Raw genomic sequence first — 18,932 nt, 5'->3', positions numbered from 1 at the left:
GGATACATTTTCCCCCAGCAGGCCTTCCCAAAATGGGTCTTTGACATGAGTATCTGTTCTGTATTGTGTTAGTTTTATTTGAAATACATCAGCTGTTTTCCCCCAGTTTTTTTTGTTTATTGCACATCATCATGACACAATTGTGTGGAGGGTGATTAATAAATTACTATTATTAGCAGTAATAAATACACAAACTTGTTTCACTTTGCTTCTGCTGACAACTTTAGAGGACGTTCACAGGGTGTTTCAAGTGGGCTTCTGAACGTTTTTCAAAGTGCAGTTGTTCCATGGAGATTTTAATTAAATCATCATGTGTGCTTATGAACATTTATTAGGAATAAGGCAATACTGTGGCTCCCAGGAAGAGAGACACCATTCTCAACATTCTCTTTGAGATTTTCTTTCACTGGAATACTGCGCGGCAGAATATGGTTCCATCGTGCAGGATGACCGGTGCAAAATGCGGAGAATGAAATCTGTGAGACAGCTGTGAGAATAATTCCAACCAAGGAATACAGCACCATGAAGAAGTATTGTTGCATAATGTCTATAAGTGCGTGTGTGTTTGGAGAAGGGGGAGCATTTAAGCCAAACACTGGATGTCAGCACTGACACCATGTAACACAAGCATGGGGCCAACACAGAAACACATTTTCCAGCTTTTAACAAGCATCCTGAATTAAGAAACCCTTTGTCCAAATTTTTTTTGTAGATTCATGGGGAAAGTAGAACAAAAACAAGCGCTGCCCTTTTGTGCAGGATGTTAATATGCACCCTGAAAATACTGTTCTGGCAATAATGTAAATAGGGAACAAAAACTGTCATTGCACCCTATTCAAGAGTGAGCCAGTAAGTGCTCTTTCTAAGAAGAAGCATGGGTGCACATGCAATGGTTGCCTCCAGCATCAGAGGCAACATGCTAGTTACTGGGAGAAAACAGCAGAGGAGAGTGATTGCCCTTTGGGGCTCCCAAGAGACATGCTGTTGGCCACTATAGGAAACATGATGCTGAACTAGACAGGCCTTTGGCCTGATCTCTTAGTGCTCTTATTATATTCTTAAAGTTACCCCTTTCAGTTCCAGTTACTACTCCTTGCCTTTCAGCTGGGAGCCATGCACAACACATCCTAAATTTCTGTGCCTTTAAATGAGAACAAAGCAGTATAACAGTGGATCTGAACACATGAACTAACATGTCAAATAACTATCTGGGGAAAACCCTACCCTTGTTTTAAAAAAAAGAAAAGAAAAGTGTATTAGCTTTCGCAGATAAGTATCTTGAACATGTGTTATCAATTTTAAGCAAGGCAGATCTATCCATGGAAATAATGGAGGCAGTTTTGCATGTCCCTAATTATGAATGGAGCAGTGTAAGAACACAAGGAGAGCCCTGCTGGATCAGGCCACAGGTCCATTTAGACCAGCATCCTGTTCTCACACTGGCCAAGCAGATGCCTGTGGGAAACCTGAACACAGCTGCGCTCCCCCCACTTGTGATTCTTGGTCTTTTGAGTTTCACAAGAAAGACTCTCCATGAAGTACTCTCATCAAACACTGAGCCTTACCTTGAGGGTTTACGTCGCGCCTGGATAATTTTGGGGGACTTTGCGAACACCTAATAAAACGAGAGTGACAAAAGGGTGGGAAAGCATGTTACTGCAGTACGTTGCTTAATCGTACAGTGACGCATTCAGCAGAAATGGAAGCAACTGGGTCTCCTCCTGCCTAGCTTATGAGCCTGACCTGATCTGGAAAATATCACTTTAAGGTGGCCTGATCAAAGATATTTTCTGCTCCCTTCCCCCCACAAAATATCCCTGTTATAGACATTTCACAGAAGCTCATTCTGGAACATCTGCATTTAAGGTTCTGGAGTTTCAGTTAGACTACAACCTCCTCCTTTCCCCACTTCTCAGGTATTTGAATAGCCTTCAGTACTGCACCCTGCATTCCATCAATGTTTACTTCACTGAAGCTCACCAATGGAGCAAATTAAGGATCTTTTTCCATTTTACAGCTCGGCAAATGAAATCCAGAGCATGCCCCTCAAAAAAAGGAGGGGGGAGTGAGCTTGGCAAGCAAGATACACAAGTTAAATTAATCATTTTTTTACGGTCACTTTCCAATATTGCTCCATGGAAGGAAAAGGATACATCAGATTCATGCCCCAAGAATACTTACAGCTGGCCCAACTTGACCTGGAAGTTAGCTCTGTGCTAAAATGTATTTATATGTCAAAGGCTGATTCCATGAATTCCAGGGCTCCAGGTTAATGGCACAAGGATCCAAAGTGGGGGTGGCACAATTGGCAGATTGTGCCTCACACCTAGTATGACGGAAGCCAAGGAACTGTATGATGCTTTTCAAGGTTGCAAATGTTCCCTAAATTGGCAGCTGTATTGATAGGCAAAGTAAGAGGTGGGCTCCAGCATGCTCAGTCATGGCAGATGCTGCCACACACCTCTCAAATGATGCACCATAATCATTTGAGGCAACCAATGTATCTTGTGTTGGTCTCAGTGAAGACTGAAAGTGCTTGCTCCTTCACAAACAGTGCAGCTACTCAGTCTTGGAGGGATGATTTCCACAGGTCTGATCCCATAGCTACTCCCTCTTCAATCAAGGAGCAAGTGCTTTGAGGCAACACACAGATATCTAACAAGCTAACTGGCAGGCTACCTGATAGCACCGTTATTTTCTCTGGACTACCTCTCTAAATCCGTACGGTTGTGACCACCCACAGTTTTGAGAGTATAGCCAGAAGGTACTTTTCATAGCTTGTTGTGGGTTGAAATAAGAACTACGCTTCAGGTCAAGTATCACCACACAGCTCCTCTACTGTAAAGATTATCAAAATTTCAAGACAGAAGAGCCACTGTGAAATCGTAGTGTCTGAAATGAAGAGCATCCACTAGGATCTATGGAGCAGCGATGTGTTATGAAATAAATAAGGAACAATAATTCTTTATTTCCCAACATATCCCCCTGGTCTCCCTCGCCTCCTCCTGTTTTGAAATGAGGGGTGGCGGAAGACATAATTTACTGGTGACAACTGAGCTCTGCAGAGAGTTAAGAGATCCTTTGGCAGTTCAACAGCCTCTCAATACAGCCCAATCCTGACAGCTGTAGTGGTGAAACAAAAGATCATGTAGCACTTATTGGTGGGCAAGGATCTAAGTACAAAAGCCCCATGAGGAAAGAGCAAACAGGGAGATGAAAGCAAACAGGAAGTAAGGAGGCTGGAGAAGAGCTGTGAAATAAGAGTAGACACTATCTTAACCTGCACAGCTAATGGATACATGTAAGGTGAACGGCGGGGGGTGATTTCTGTTGGGGCTGTTCTCTGTGCATGTGTTTTCCTAGAGGAAAGAATAGCTCATATCAATATGAAAATCTGCTGTTGCTCGGTACCTGTGCATCAGTTTGCATGTTGTAAGTGATAGTCCTGTGTCTCCATCCACAACATTCTTTAAAATTCTACTTTTGAAATATCCCATATCCTAATGGCACTGTTACATGTGCCACATAATACTTGCTCTGCACTTGGAAGAAATAAACCTTTCAGTGTGGCAGCACCTATACTTTAGAAGTCCCTTCCTCTTGAAATCAGGCAGGCACCTTTGTTGTGTTTCCCCAGGGCCTTTCCTTTAGGCAAGCCCATCAAGACATGTAAAAGTTGCATATGTTTTATAACTGTTGACTTTACCAACCAATGACACAATCCTCTCGCCATATGGGGGAGCTCTGTGATTGCTCCTGTCACAATCAAGGGCTGTTTAGGATAGAAACGGCCATATGACTCTGCAGAAGCCCAAGGCGAGATATGTCTCTTCCATTAAATCTCAAACTAACAGCAAGCCTCATGCTCTTTTCCTCTGCAGAGACTCTGCCCCTCCACCAAAAAGAAGGAAAGAAAGATGGAGATAGGGAGTCTATGCATATTGGACAGAGGAGGAGAAAAACCACCTACCCCTTTTCCCTCTGATAATTTTCAAGCTCAAAATCAGTCTTGCCCAGTTGTTTTCTTTGGGGGTTTTTTACCCATGGTTTTAACCTATAGTGGAAAAAGTACCCAGGCATTTTTAAAGAGGCTACTATTTGGGACTTTAGCTGTGTTGTTGTTGTTGTTGTTGTTGTTGTTGTTGTTGTTGTTGTTGTTGTTGTTGTTGTTGTGTGACGGCTGATATATTGGTTTTCTGATGGGTTATGTTTTGCTTTTATTGAATGTGAAAATTATTTCTAATTGTTCTTATTGTGCACTATCCTGGGATCTGTTTCAATGAAGCCTTAAAAAAAAGTGATATAGGCATAAGCATAGCCAAGTAAATAAAAACACTTAGCTAACTGACCAATTATGTGGCAGATAGCTCGGTTCTGCTCCCCCAACATTGATCCTCCCCCTGCCCATATAAATCCTGGCTATGCCCATGGATCTGGGGACCCTGTTTCTCATCCTTCACAGGTGAAAGAGCAGACTGCTTCACCTGCAGTGCTACACAGCCCAGGCTGATTTTGCTTCTTCTACTTTAGCAGAGGGAAAGGAGCACAGAGCACCACACAATGCCTTGACTGCAGTTTGAATTCCTTGGTCCTACTAGCAGAGATAATTGGCTAATTAGCAGCCGGGGTTTACAAATACATGGGGGGATCAAGGCCCTAACAAGGATCATTAGGAGACTATTTATCAAGCTGGACAGAACAAAAGCCACCAGGGATTGAACAGGAGGAGAACTGCAGGAAGTAATTTAAAGGCTGTGTTGAGTTTCATTTTCTCGAAAGTCAGTCAAGATAATAGCAGCGGCTTGGAAGGCTGGTGGACTAGATGCAAGGCCAGTTTTACTGCACAAGCACATAGGCTGCAATCACTACCATGAAGATACGGAAGAGCCCTTTTCCAGTCAAGGTATTTGCTCCAATTCAATTACAGTAAATTTCCACAGGACGGAATCTGCTAGACTTCGTCACATCTGTTCAGTTAAGACAGGTCAGGGCTTCTGTCCATCACTGAAGGTAAGAAAAGCTATGGGGTGCTAGGATCACCTATAATTTATCTGTGGTGTCAAGGGAATATCTGCTAGGCAGGTTTTCAGGCACTGTCTTGCCACAGCTATGTCAGCGTTGTGGCAGGACAAACTGTTCTAGGGCTGAATATTCCCATATTCAGAAGACATAATTTAAATGTTCCCAAGGTTAGATCACGGCTAACTATGGGGATGGCTTTAGTACATGCACTGCATTGTGCCCGGCACGATCAGCACCATGGACAACTGTGGGGTGTGTATGAGGGAAAGTGTTCACCACACATGTTTAATGCGCATCATTTCTGTGCAAGCCGTGAATGGCTTCATTCACTCCACTATCACCCGAAACTAGTAATTTAGATCTCAGTGTTGCCAAGTGTAGCATTCCAGAAGATGAATCACAACCACTCCTTTTAACAAATGACCTGCCGGTTAACCAACTTCTATTAGATGGAAATTTGGCTTAGTTTTGGACAATACATTAGTGTTTAGTTCACCTTCTATATACACACACTGGGTTGCTCTAACAACTGGGGAGCCCCAAAGGTATGTTCTCCATTTGGCACATGTGGCTATTTTCCCCAAACCACATCCACCTTCCCCACACCTGGCATTATAGGTGACATCAGGTGTGGTACAGGCAGAGGCACAGCTGGTGGGCAGATCCCAGCAGAAAGCAGGACCAAACTCTCTGCCCATCGGCTGATGCATGGGGATGTTTTCCTCTGTCTGAATCCTCCACAAGGCAGATTTGAACCCCCTGCCCCTCAGTGGATGCACAGGGGCCAAAAGGGTAACCAACCCAGACCAATTGTGCAATAGCCATTGTTTCTTCATGTGTAAGATGCTGCACACTACAGAGAAGTGAAATAGTTTGTGTTCACAAACAGGGCATGCAGTCTTGATAAACCTTTTTAATCGAGGGGTTCATTAATTGGGGAGGGGCTAGAAAGTGCAGATAGATTATGAAAGCAGACTTTGCCCTAACGTAAAGGGGGGGTATGCTGCCCTAGATGGCTAAATTCGCTTGCAGCATCAGAATTTTGGAAAGGTGAGAGTAGAACACACTAACCTTCGCTACGGTAAAGGTAAAGGTAAAGAGACCCCTGACCATTAGGTCCAGTCGCGGACGACTCTGGGGTTGCGGCACTCATCTCGCGTTACTGGCCAAGGGAGCCAGAGTACAGCTTCCAGGTCATGTGGCCAGCATGACTAAGCCGTTTCTGGCAAACCAGAGCAGTGCACAGAATCACCGTTTACCTTCCCACCGGAGCGGTACCTATTTAGCTACTTGCACTTTGACGTGCTTTCGAACTGCTAGGTTGGCAGGTACTACTGATATATTGCTCTAAGATGATATCCTAACTACTTTTCCAAGATTTTCCAGGATATTAAAAAGTGACAATTTCAAAGTACCCAGAATAACTGGAAAGACTAGTTTGGCACGCACACACACACACACACACACACACACACACTGAACAATCAGTGTAAAGGACAACCACCATATAAATCTGGCCTGTTTGGCTCAGTGTTACATGCAAGTGAGGGCAAAGTCATGCCGGAGCATGCTACAGAACTTTGGATGCAGGGAATTTAACAGCCCCATTATAACTACTGTATATTGGAGCAGCCCAGCAATAAGGTTTACAGAGCAGAAAACATCACACTATGCAACAAAAAGGTCTTCCCCAAGCCATTAGAACTGAACTCTGGCTCGCCTTGGCTTGGGCCTTGACGGAACAGAACGCCAGGAGGAAATGTGTGAGTTGTACGAGCAGGAAGTTTCTATTTGTGCACCATTCCCATGGCCTCAAAAATTCCATATGTGCTCGATTTGTTTGGTGACTTTGTGACCTCATCTGAAACACTAAGTGGGGGTTCTAATTAAAGAAAGATCTGACTGAGAGGAAAATATACATTCACACCTTGTTTGTTTTAGTATCTTCAGTTAAAAGCATTTGTTAAAGGTTTTAGTAAATAAAACTCTCGTCCCAAGGTGGCTCCACAATCCCATGACCATGGTGAGTTTGCAGAGCTCAGATCTGACCACCTACTGCTGCTGAATTATAGGGTCCCAGTAATGGAAATGCCAATTGAGGGAACAAGCACAAAGCAGCATGCTGAACCTAAAGATGGTCATTATGGGTTTGTCTTTGACTACATGTGTTATACCAGAGAGGTGGGGAAGTTCTGGCCTGTGGGCTATATTTGGCCCAGCAAAGGTCCCAATTTGGCCTGCAAGGCCACTTTCCTTGGCCATTAGGTGTGCCCACCTACATCACACCTAATGTCATATCTACTGTCTGGTATGGGGCACGTACAGATTCATCTACATCAGCTCTTCGCTGAAGTTCCCCATTCAGAACATGACTGTATGGCTGATCCCCACAGAAAACAGGGTTGAAGCTCCTGCCCCTTCAACTGATGGGCAGTGAGTTCAAGCCTGCTCAGTTGGCTTCACAGCCGAGTTCCCCATGGAGAACTTGATCACACAGTTAATCTCAACAGAAAGCAGTTTTGCCTGCCTATTCTTGGTGATTGGGAAGCGTTGAGTACAGAGCTTGCAAAGCACTTTGCACAGTGATTCCCAAACACTCAACAGCTAGCTCAGGCATAGGCAAACTCGGCCCTCCAGATGTTTTGGGACTACAACTCCCATCATCCCTGACAACTGGTCCTGTTAGCTAGGGATGATGGGAGTTGTAGTCCCAAAATATCTGGAGAGCCGAGTTTGTCTATGCCTGAGCTAGCTGTTGTTTGGGAAGTGCTTTGAAAGCCCTTATGCTCAATGGTTCCCAAGTGCCAAGCAAAGGGTTGGCCAAGCTTCGTGTGCTGTGGTTGCCATGTGGCCAACAACAAGCTGGCTGTCAGATGCTTTGGAAGTGCTGTGCATGGGATTTGACAGGGGGGCATGGCAAAAACAAACAAACCTGCCCATGGTGTCGATGGTGTCCCACGCATCTGTCAAAGTGGATCTGTAGAGGGTAGGGGCAGATAAGGATCTGGCCCACCAAGCAAAAATGGTGGCCCACCGCTAGTGCAGCTGACCCACTCCTGAAACAATTCAGATCTCTAACATCCAGTGAGAAATTCAGATGAAGACAATTTTAGAAGGCAGTCAGAAGTCTCCCATCCTCTCTCCCACATGCACTCCTGCAAAATTATCCTTCACACATATGCAGACACAGAGGAGGAACCATTTTCCCTCATACACATTCACACAGAGAGACACAGAAAACTAACACACACACAATAAAACACACATACACATTAGCAAACTCCCTCAAATGCACATACACGTTTAAACCACCTGTCCCATGTAGAAAAATTTTACACACACACACACCCCATACACACCACCTAACCAGACTAGGAATTGAATCTTACTTCAACACTGGTAAAAGGACAGTGTCCTTTACCACACCTGAAGCAGCAGGCTAGCGTAAGGGGTGCAGGTTAGCCCACAAAGCACAGACAGTTCTGCCCTCCAACAGCTCACCATCACTTTCACTTTCCCCTCCTCAGTATCTGCTGCCTGAGATAGGGCGGTTCTGTTTATATCTCAGGAGGGAAGGTATGTACTTTTGCTTTGAGGGGGGGGGTCCCTGCTTTGGCTAAAGACGAAAGCACATCTAGGTTACTGTGCAGCCTCCCCTCAGCCAAGTGGATTCATGCAGGCAGGGTGGCATGCAGGTATCATCACACATTAATGAATCATAGAATCATAGAATCATAGAATCATAGAGTTGGAAGAGACCACAAGGGCCATCCAGTCCAACCCCCTGCCAAGCAGGAAACACCATCAAAGCATTCCTGACAGATGGCTGTCAAGCCTCTGCTTAAAGACCTCCAAAGAAGGAGACTCCACCACACTCCTTGGCAGCAAATTCCACTGCCGAACAGCTCTTACTGTCAGGAAGTTCTTCCTAATGTTTAGGTGGAATTTTCTTTCTTGTAGTTTGAATCCGTTGCTCCGTGTCCGCTTCTCTGGAGCAGCAGAAAACAACCTTTCTCCCTCCTTTATATGACATCCTTTTATATATTTGAACATGGTTATCATATCACCCCTTAACCTTCTCTTCTCCAGGCTAAACATACCCAGCTCCCTAAGCCGTTCCTCATAAGGCATCGTTTCCAGGCCTTTGACCATTTTGGTTGCCCTCTTCTGGACACGTTCCAGCTTATCAGTATCCTTCTTGAACTGTGGTGCCCAGAACTGGACACAATACTCCAGGTGAGGTCTGACCAGAGCAGAATACAGTGGTACTATTACTTCCCTTGATCTAGATGCTATACTCCTATTGATGCAGCCCAGAATTGCATTGGCTTTTTTAGCTGCTGCATCACACTGCTGACTCATGTCAAGTTTGTGGTCAACCAAAACTCCTAGATCCTTTTCACATGTACTGCTCTCAAGCCAGGTGTCTCCCATCCTGTATCTGTGCCTTTCATTTTTTTTGCCCAAGTGTAGTACTTTACATTTCTCCTTGTTAAAATTCATCTTGTTTGCTTTGGCCCAGTTGTCTAATCTGTTAAGGTCATTCTGAAGTGTGATCCTGTCCTCTGGGGTGTTAGCCACCCCTCCCAACTTGGTGTCATCTGCAAACTTGCTCAGGATTCCCTCAAGCCCATCATCCAAGTCATTGATAAAGATGTTGAACAAGACTGGGCCCAAGACAGAACCCTGTGGCACCCCACTAGTCACTACTCTCCAGGATGAGGAGGAGCCATTGATGAGCACCCTTTGGGTTCGGTCAGTAAGCCAGCTACAAATCCACTGAATGGTAGCATTGTCTAGCCCACATTTTACCAGCTTCTTTACAAGAATATCATGGGGCACCTTGTCAAAGGCCTTGCTGAAATCAAGATAGGCTACATCCACAGCGTTCCCTTCATCTACCAGGCTTGTAATTCTGTCAAAAAATGAGATCAGATTAGTCTGACATGACTTATTTTTCAGGAACCCATGCTGACTTTTAGTGATCACAGAGTTTCTTTCTAGGTGCTCACAGACTGTTTGCTTAATGATCTGCTCTAGAATCTTTCCTGGTATTGATGTCAGGCTGACTGGGCGGTAATTGTTTGGGTCCTCTCTTTTCCCCTTTTTGAAAATAGGGACAACATTTGCCCTCCTCCAGTCTGCTGGAACTTCGCCTGTTCTCCAGGAATTTTCAAAGATTATTGCCAGTGGTTCTGAAATCACCTCTGCCAGTTCTTTTAATACTCTTGGATGTAGTTCATCTGGCCCTGGAGACTTGAATACATCTAAACTAGCCAAGTATTCTTGTACTACCTCCTTACTTATTCTGGGCTGTGTTTCCCCTGCTGAATCATCTGCTCCATATTCTTCAGGTCGGGCGTTGTTTTCTTTCTTGGAGAAGACTGAGGCAAAGAAGGCATTGAGGAGTTCTGCCCTTTCTCTGTCCCCTGTTTGCATTTCACCATCTTCTCCTCTGAGTGACCCCACTGTTTCCTTGTTTTTCCTTTTGCTACGGACATACCCATAAAAGCCCTTTTTGTTGCTTTTAACCTCTCTGGCGAGCCTGAGTTCATTCTGTGCTTTAGCTTTTCTGACTTTGTCTCTACACGTGCTGGCTATATGTTTGAATTCCTCTCTGGAGATTTCCCCCCTTTTCCATTTTTTGTACATATCCCTTTTAAATCTTAACTCAGTCAAAAGTTCTTTAGATAGCCAGCCTGGCTTCTTTAGGCACCTTCCATGTTTCCGTCTCATTGGTATTGCCTGAAGTTGTGCTTTTAATATCTCCCTTTTAACAAACTCCCAACCATCATGAACTCCCTTCCCTTTTAGTATTACTGTCCATGGGATTTCACCCAGCTTTTCCCTAAGTTTTCTGAAGTCGGCTTTTTTAAAGTCTAGAATTTGGACCTTAGTATGCTTGGTTGCTCCTTTCCGCTGGATAATAAACTCCAGAAGAGCATGGTCACTCCCACCTAATGATCCTGCCACTTCTACCCCACTAACCAAGTCATCACCATTGGTTAGGACCAGATCTAAAATGGCTGATCCTCTTGTTGCTTCTCCCACTTTCTGGACAATGAAGTTGTCTGCAAGGCCAGTGAGGAATCTGTTCGACCTTATGCTCTTGGCTGAGTTTGACATCCAACAAATATCAGGATAGTTGAAATCCCCCATTACTACTATCTCACTTCCTTTGGAATGCTTGGCCATCTGTTCCAGGAAGGCATCATCTGTGTCCTCAGTTTGGCTTGGGGATCTATAGTAAACTCCCACAATGAGGTCACTGTTGTTTTTCTCTCCCTTAATTTTGACCCAGATACTCTCAATTTGGCTTTGAAGTTTTAAATCCTGGATCTCTTCACAGGTATACATATCCCTAACATATAAAGCTACTCCTCCTCCTTTCCTGTTTGGTCTATTTCTCTTAAATAGATTGTATCCCTCTATTACTACATTCCAGTCATGAGACTCATCCCACCAGGTTTCAGTGATGCCTATTATGTCATATTTAGTTTGCTGTACCAAGAGCTCAAGTTCATCTTGTTTATTTCCCATGCTCTGTGCATTAGTATACAGACATTGAAGACCGTTGATCATTCCCCCATGTCTCTTATTTAAGGATATTTTCGTCCCACCACTAGGTCTGCATGCTGCTTGCTCCATTTGGTCCTTGACATTTGGATGATCATCTTCAGCATTTGATAGACTCCTACCTTCAGGACCACTGTCTCCCTCCCCCACATAAGTCAGTTTAAAGCCCTCCTGATGAGGTTTTTGAGTTTTGTGGCAAAAACATTCCTCCCAACTTTTGTGAGGTGCAGTCCATCACTTGCCAGAAGTCCATCTTCAAGAAACTGCAGACCGTGATCTAGGAATCCAAACCGTTCCTGTTTGCACCATTTGCGAAGCCAGTTGTTCACTTCCCCTATTTTTCCCTCTCTCCCTGGGCCATGTCGTTCAACTGGGAGGACAGAAGAGATGACAATTTGTGCATCTAATTGCTTCAACTTCCTGCCCAGAGCCTCATAATCATTTTTGATCTTCTGTAAGCTATGGCTTGCAGTGTCATTGGTTCCCACATGCACCAAAAGGAAGGGGTATTTGTCGGTGGGTTTTATGATTCCTTGCAGCCGTTCTGTTACATCTTTGATCTTGGCCCCAGGTAGACAGCACACCTCTCGAGACATCTTGTCAGGCCCACAGATCACTGCTTCTGTACCCCTCAGTAGGGAATCCCCAATCACCACTACACGCCTCTTCATGGGCTTGGTTGGGATACTTCTATGTGCTGTCCCTTCCAAGGTTACCTGCATATTTCCAGAAGACTGACTTGGTTGCTCGTCTTCATATTCCTCATCAACTGTGATGAGGGAGAGATCCTCAGGTGGAGTCTGTTCCTCGTCTTCCATGAGCACTTCAAAACGGTTGTGTAATTCTAAGCACTCAGAGCGATCCCTGGGCCTTCTACTTCTATGAGTCACGTTCCTCCATACATCTGGCTGCTGTGTTGGGGAACTGACCTCCTCCTCAGGGAGATCCCCTGTCTCCTCCTTGGTGCAGACAGTGTGCTCTGCTGCATCCAAGAAAAGCTCCAGTTCTTTAATTCTCTGGAGCGTAGATACACGCCCCTGAAGCTGCTGCACCTTCTCTTCCAGAAGGGCAACCTTGTTTTCTAGTAGGGCAACCAACTTACAATTGTTGCAGGTGTAGCTACCCACATCCTTTGGCAAGAAAACAAACATTGCACAGGAATTGCAGGTGACAATGGTTGTTCCCTCCACCTCCATCTTGAAAACCTTGAGGTCAAGGGGGAAAGAGGAAGAGGCCTAGGTCCCCCCTAACAAACGTATGAGACTTGCTGCTATCCAAGCTCTGACTAGCTCCGCCCACAGCTAATCACCTGAACTTCCTGACTCACACTTCTAGGTGAAAGGTCACAGCCAGAAACAAACAAGGTCACAGCCAGAAACAAACACCCACACAAGCCTGGACAGTCACCCAAATCCAAGAGGCAGCAGCCCTAGAAAACCAGCACAAGCACACAAACAAGTAAGAAAACAAATAAGCACACAAACTTACTCACACACAGCCCCAAAAGACAAAACCACAAAACCTACAGAGTGTCTCCCAAGCTCAGCTCACCTTCTGCTCCTTCCTCAGTCACTGCACTCCAAGCTCTGACTAGCTCCGCCCACAGCTAATCACCTGAACTTCCTGACTCACACTTCTAGGTGAAAGGTCACAGCCAGAAACAAACAAGGTCACAGCCAGAAACAAACACCCACACAAGCCTGGACAGTCACCCAAATCCAAGAGGCAGCAGCCCTTCTGCTCCTTCCTCAGTCACTGCACTCCAAGCTCTGAATGGCTTGGCTTCAAGTGGCTGCACATGCCATTTGTAGGCACTGAAATGTCTCCAGGAAGTGCTCTTAAAGCTGATAAGCTGCCATTGTCTGTACCTGCCTTAATGGCTAAAACCGACACACACACGCACAGTGCATAACTTGTCCTTGCCTCAGCTCCCATTTATTACAACTGGTTAACTCTGAAACCTTATTCCTTTATATGCACACAGTGGATTCTCAACAAAAGAGAAGTCCAAGCAACATACCTGAATGCTGGATATAACTGCCAAAAGAATATTTTTAAGGCATTACTTGGCAGTGTGGGGGAGGTGCCGCCTCACACAGGCATTAAATGAAAAGTTTTACGCTGAATAACTTTGTCATTCTCCATCAGATCCTTATGAAATGCAGTTACTGACTACACCACAAAACAAGTAGATTCTCAGTGCCAAATAAATTTCGTATAGATTGGAAAAACCATTTTGATTATATGAGGTTTGGGATATTCAGACGTTAAAGTGATAATAAAACCTTGAAACACCATACTTCCCCCCTTTTGGTATCATCCGTAGACATGAGAACAAATTACTCCTGGCTCGTTGAGCCAGCTGGCTGTGATGAAGGGAGAAAGCAAGCTGCATACAGAACCAGATCTGGATTTTCTTCCATCAAAGCAGCACTCCATGATGCTGCTCAAAAGAGATGAGTGCTAGAACCATGTGCATTCAGTAACTGTAGTTGTTGTTGTTCACAAAACTCGTATAAAGATCTGATCCAAAGATTCCATCCTGCCCAGAGAGAACAGAGCTCAAGGCAAATCCCTATTTGGAGATGTTTAACTAATCCCCACCCTATTCCTATGTGCAAATCCAATTACAAGGCTTGGCATCTCCACCACAGCACGCACACACCCCTCCAACCCTAAACAAAGGCTTACCTTCGGGAGAGTAGCAGTTTTCCTAATCCATTTCCAGGGCATGGTGCCCACTCTTTCTTAAATCTCTCTCCAGAGCAATCCCTCTCTCCTCCCCAGAGCCTCAATCCAAGGAAGTCCACAAGAATAAAGGGACGGTGTTTGATTAAAGAGTGGCACAAGCCTGGCACGCAGCGGGCACCATGTTTGGCATGGTCAGTCTCTGGCGCTGCCGTTGGGTCCCTGTGGCTCACGATGCAACACACTAACCACAAACAGCTCTCCTGTTGTTGTTACTGCTGGTGGAAATGGAGCCCCACCTCTTCCTGAAATGCTCTCCCCAACACACACACACACACCACGAGGAAGAGTCAGGCAGATATCAGCTGATAGGAATAACAGCTTCCAGGCAAATTAAATGCTCAGCAAGCACCCTATCCAGAATTCAGGACCAGGCGGAAAAATGAAAGTGACAAATGATCCTTTTTAAAGGCTGGCACCCCACTTATTCTAGAGTGTTGCCCTCAATATCACCACCTCCTTTACTGTTCAACACACACCTTGCTTCCATTTCTATGCCAGCCTGTCGCAGCAAAAGCAACCAAGAGCCACAAGGTTTTAGTAACCAAGGTCAGTGCTGCAGAATATGAGCCTGACAGCTGGATTCATAGAAATAGAGAATTAAAAAATGGAAATTGGGTTTTTTTTTTCTTGTCTGCATTAATGATGTAGAAATCTTCAAAACATGAAGGTTCTTAAACGGGTCATCATGTAGGAGTGTTCCTCGGAACCCAAAGAAAATTCATCAGGGGTTCTTCAACAAGGATCAATACAAGCAGGATTTCCTTAAAAGTAGTTTGCGTATTGCCACTACCAATCATCCCTAATGCATGCTGCTGCTGGAGAGTGCTAGGTGCATTTTGGAGAGCATTTTGACACCCAAGGCTGCAATGATGCCCAAAGCGTCCTGGACAGTGGCCTCTGAGGTGTATGGGGGGAATGATTGTCACACTCTAGTTATCATTCCATCAGCGCAAACATTTCTGCTTCCCAGGCAGAACAGCCTGCCCTCTCCTCTCTTCATTTGCTGTTCTTGGGAGTTCTCCTGACCCTTTGGAGTAGATCTGGTGGGCACAGGGAGATTTTCTGGAGAGGAGAGGGGGATGCCCTGTTGCACTAGCAGGAGCTTCTGTTAGCATTCTGGGTTAGCTGGATCCCGGCCCATATGCCCTACAACATGCTCCCTGAATCTTTTACAGCCCACAGGCATTCTCAGGCTGATAGGCAATGCTTCTTGCCCCACAAGCGAGCATGGGAAGACTCTCCTGAAACTAGAAATTTTGAGAATCGCTTGTTGTGTGCCACCCTTCCCCCTGTTTCCACAACTGCAGTCATACAATGAGAGCTGGGAAAGAAAATGGGAAAGAAGGCATATTATGGTTCCAATAGTAACTGACTTCTTTCTGATGCTTCCAGTTCCTGCACCTGTAATTCTTCAGATGTTGCTGAACTACAGCTTCCACCATCCCTGGCCATGGGTTGTGCTGGTTGGGGCTGTTGGATGTCCAGCAATATCTGGAGGGCCACAGATTCTCCACCTCTGCTCTAAATGAACACACATATCTAGATCATGGCTACTTCTCAAACATCCAGTTTCATACAATTGTTATGTTGCTTTCATCCATGCAGCAGCACTTTTTTTTAACCATGAATAACTATAGAAGAATTACAAGAATGTATAAACTCAACCTTAGGCAAATTTAACTGACAACAGGCATTGGGGAGAGGAGAGAGAGAGCGCAAGAGATAGAAAGCGTCCCCACCATTCTGCCTCCATCAGATGGTAGGGTTGCTGCAAGCAGGAACTCGGTCTTTTCTGTTGTGATTTTTTGGGGAAATCTAGTTTTAGGAACCATAAAACCATTTCTATTCTGCACAAGAACTGCGAGGTGCTGTTATTTTATCTGGATGCCACCAGCATTATGTTGCTCCTGGTTTGTTATTTATTTGATTGTTGTGCTGAATTGGTTCTGGGGTTGTTGTTTTTATAAAAGGTTCATGTATTGATGAAGCTTTCTAGCTGAACTTGAGTCCACTCTTAAGCAGTAAATTTAACTCATTCCATAGTGAAGTTAATTCCTTTAAAAGTTGCCTGTGCCCCATTTGGGGTGATCTCCCCACTGCTCCAAGCAGCTGCATGTACCCATGCCATTCATGGCAATATTGAATCTCTTGGGAAATACTTTTCAAGGATTGGGTGAGGCGGGTTGCAGAATAGAGGAGGAAAACGGAAGTTTCCTTGCATCAACCCCGTGATGTGACACTTCTTATGACCCAAGCCACTTTTATTGCACAATGCAGGTGATTATTGGTAGTAGCCAGGAAGCTGTCCTTCAGGAAGAACTTTTGTCCAGCACCACTGATTTTCTCAGTGAGGAATACCCCAAAAGCTTTCCCGGTATATAGTCTGAAATTCACTGTATAAATATGTGAAGGAAGAAGAAGAAGAAGAAGAAGAAGAAGAAGAAGAAGAAGAAGAAGAAGAAGAAGAAGAAGAAGAAGAAGAAGAAGAAGAAGAAGAAGAAGAAGTTTGGCTGGTAATAAATAAATACATCCCCCATATTCCACTGATGGCCCACTGAAGGGAACAACATTAAGTACTGCATGTAAAATTACGACAGTCTGAAAATCCTCGAAGACATCCTTGTCTCTTCCAAGAGATCACTGATAAGCAAAGAGTGTCATGGTAACGAAGAGGTGCTCAACTGCAGGGAGAGGCCTCTATCAGTGTTTATGCATGTAATGGAAAAAAGGGACAGTGCCAGAAAAATCTTGTTTTCCTAAGCACACAGAAGCCTTGTTCAGTTCAAATCCACATGATTTGATTTCAGCTTTCCTAATTGTTAAGAATTTCGACTGGATGGCCAAGGAGGGAGCAACCCAGCTCGTGAGCAGCTGCCAGGTCACCTCCACTTTCCCCAGGCAATGGGGATTGAAGGTCCTGAGGTGCCAAGGCAACCACAAAGGATTGGCTGGATCTATCTGGAGGATCTATCCAATGCCACCCTGTCATAAGGAGGGACAACCCTTTGTGGTTGCGAGATTGGCTTGAGCACACATTCCATCTAGCCTAGTATTCCCGGCATCTTTTGCTAGGTGCTTTAGGTGGGTGTCTGAGCCAAAAGGGCAGGGGGAGAAAATCCTCTTTGGAAAACAAACATGGAAGACCCAGGAAGAGTCTCTTCATACCTCTGTTGTTTGAACAAAAGCCATTCGGCTTGGGGCAAGAGGTTTTGCATACATCCTAAAATAATAACAGTTTTGTTTCCAGAAATTCCTTGAATCTCATAAAACTTCCATCCTATCAGAGCAGATGTCATATTTCTAAAGATTATCCATTTCTCTTTTCGTGTTTCAAAACATCTGAAGTAGAGGATCACAGATTGCAATGTCTAAATCTGGTGATTAGGAGAATGGTTTCTTGCAATTTAACTAATCACAGAAGTAGTCTGTGCAACCTTTTGTGACTCCCTACTTCAGACACTGCAGCACACAAACAAGTAGACCACCCATGAGGACAGTTATTTACAGGGGTTTAGCAAACTGGCTAACTTCAAAAAAAAAATACCAGTTTTCCCTCACTTTTTGATACCGAGTCCTTTAGGGTTGGTCTGTTTCAATTGTACTGTATGTAGACGGAAGAGGGTGACTTGGACTTTCAAACAGAACAAATGTAAAAGAACACAAACACACACAAAGCACAGAGCAAAAATTTAATGGACACCACAGTGGCAATAGCTGACAAGTCTGCCTTTGTCACTTCTAGTCTGTTGGCAAGTGCCTTGCACTATAGCTTACCGCTGAGTATATTAAATTTGTTCCCTGATCAACAGCTCTTGTGATTCCAATGCATTGGATAATATTGTCAATAGGAAAAAAATATTTTGTGGATTTCTACTATACTTTTTTATGTTCGTGAACTGGTGTACCCCTTCCTCTGTTTCATACGCTAATGGAGCACACAGGCAGAAGCTCCATGGGATCAGACATCTCACAACTGCACAACTGCACACAGAGCAAGTCCCCGCCTTCGTAAAAACTACAAACAGAACTCCTGAGAAAAGACCACACATTTATCCTCAATGCTTCAGAACATGACTTTTATTTTGGGGGTTTGCAAGGGAGTTTTTATTTGGCATTCCTCAACTGCCTTTTAAAAAACAGTGTTGTGTGAGATAAGAAGAAAAGCTGTTTTCTGACATTTCTCAAAGTTGTTTATTTCCTCCAGAAGTTTTATTTTGCCTTTCCTTATTTGTTTTTATTATTATTGTACACAGGATATGTTGCCATCATCTTTTCAGTATCTCTCTCTCTCAGCAGATGTTTTTGCACTCTTTAGATGCGGGCTCGCTACTGTTCTCAATCCCTGAACATACCTGCTAGTCAGCTATCAATGGTTTTCCAGGTGTGAGGTGGGGCTCACTATGGAGGCACAAGCAGCTGACACGAGAAACTCAAGCTCTTCCCACCAAGTCAAGCCATGGCTTAGCAGGCATCCCCAAACTTCGGCCCTCCAGATGTTTTGGACTACAATTCCCATCATCCCTGACCACTGGCTCTGTTAGCTAGGGATCATGGGAGTTGTAGGCCAAAACATCTGGAGGGCC

General features: G+C 44.6%; 1 protein-coding gene across 12 annotated transcripts in view; it reads right to left on the bottom strand.

The window, feature by feature from the left end:
- Nucleotides 1-18,932, bottom strand: part of TNS1 (tensin 1) — a 183,103-nt gene that overhangs the window by 106,649 nt on the left and 57,522 nt on the right. For 10 of the 12 annotated variants that reach the window (XM_060278387.1, XM_060278393.1, XM_035128113.2 and 7 more), the window contains one exon: nt 1,566-1,615. In XM_060278387.1, coding sequence (XP_060134370.1) covers nt 1,566-1,615 — 50 coding nt within the window. Of the gene's footprint in view, nt 1-1,565; nt 1,616-14,289; nt 16,763-18,932 lie in introns of those variants that run through there. The other 2 variants (XM_035128147.2, XM_035128138.2) reach the window with 2 other exon arrangements.

Source organism: Zootoca vivipara, chromosome 1 (assembly GCF_963506605.1).
Source record: "Zootoca vivipara chromosome 1, rZooViv1.1, whole genome shotgun sequence".
Taxonomy (NCBI): domain Eukaryota; kingdom Metazoa; phylum Chordata; class Lepidosauria; order Squamata; family Lacertidae; genus Zootoca; species Zootoca vivipara.
The sequence above is the reverse complement of the archived record's forward strand: the minus strand, read 5'-3'. Positions and strand labels throughout refer to the sequence as shown.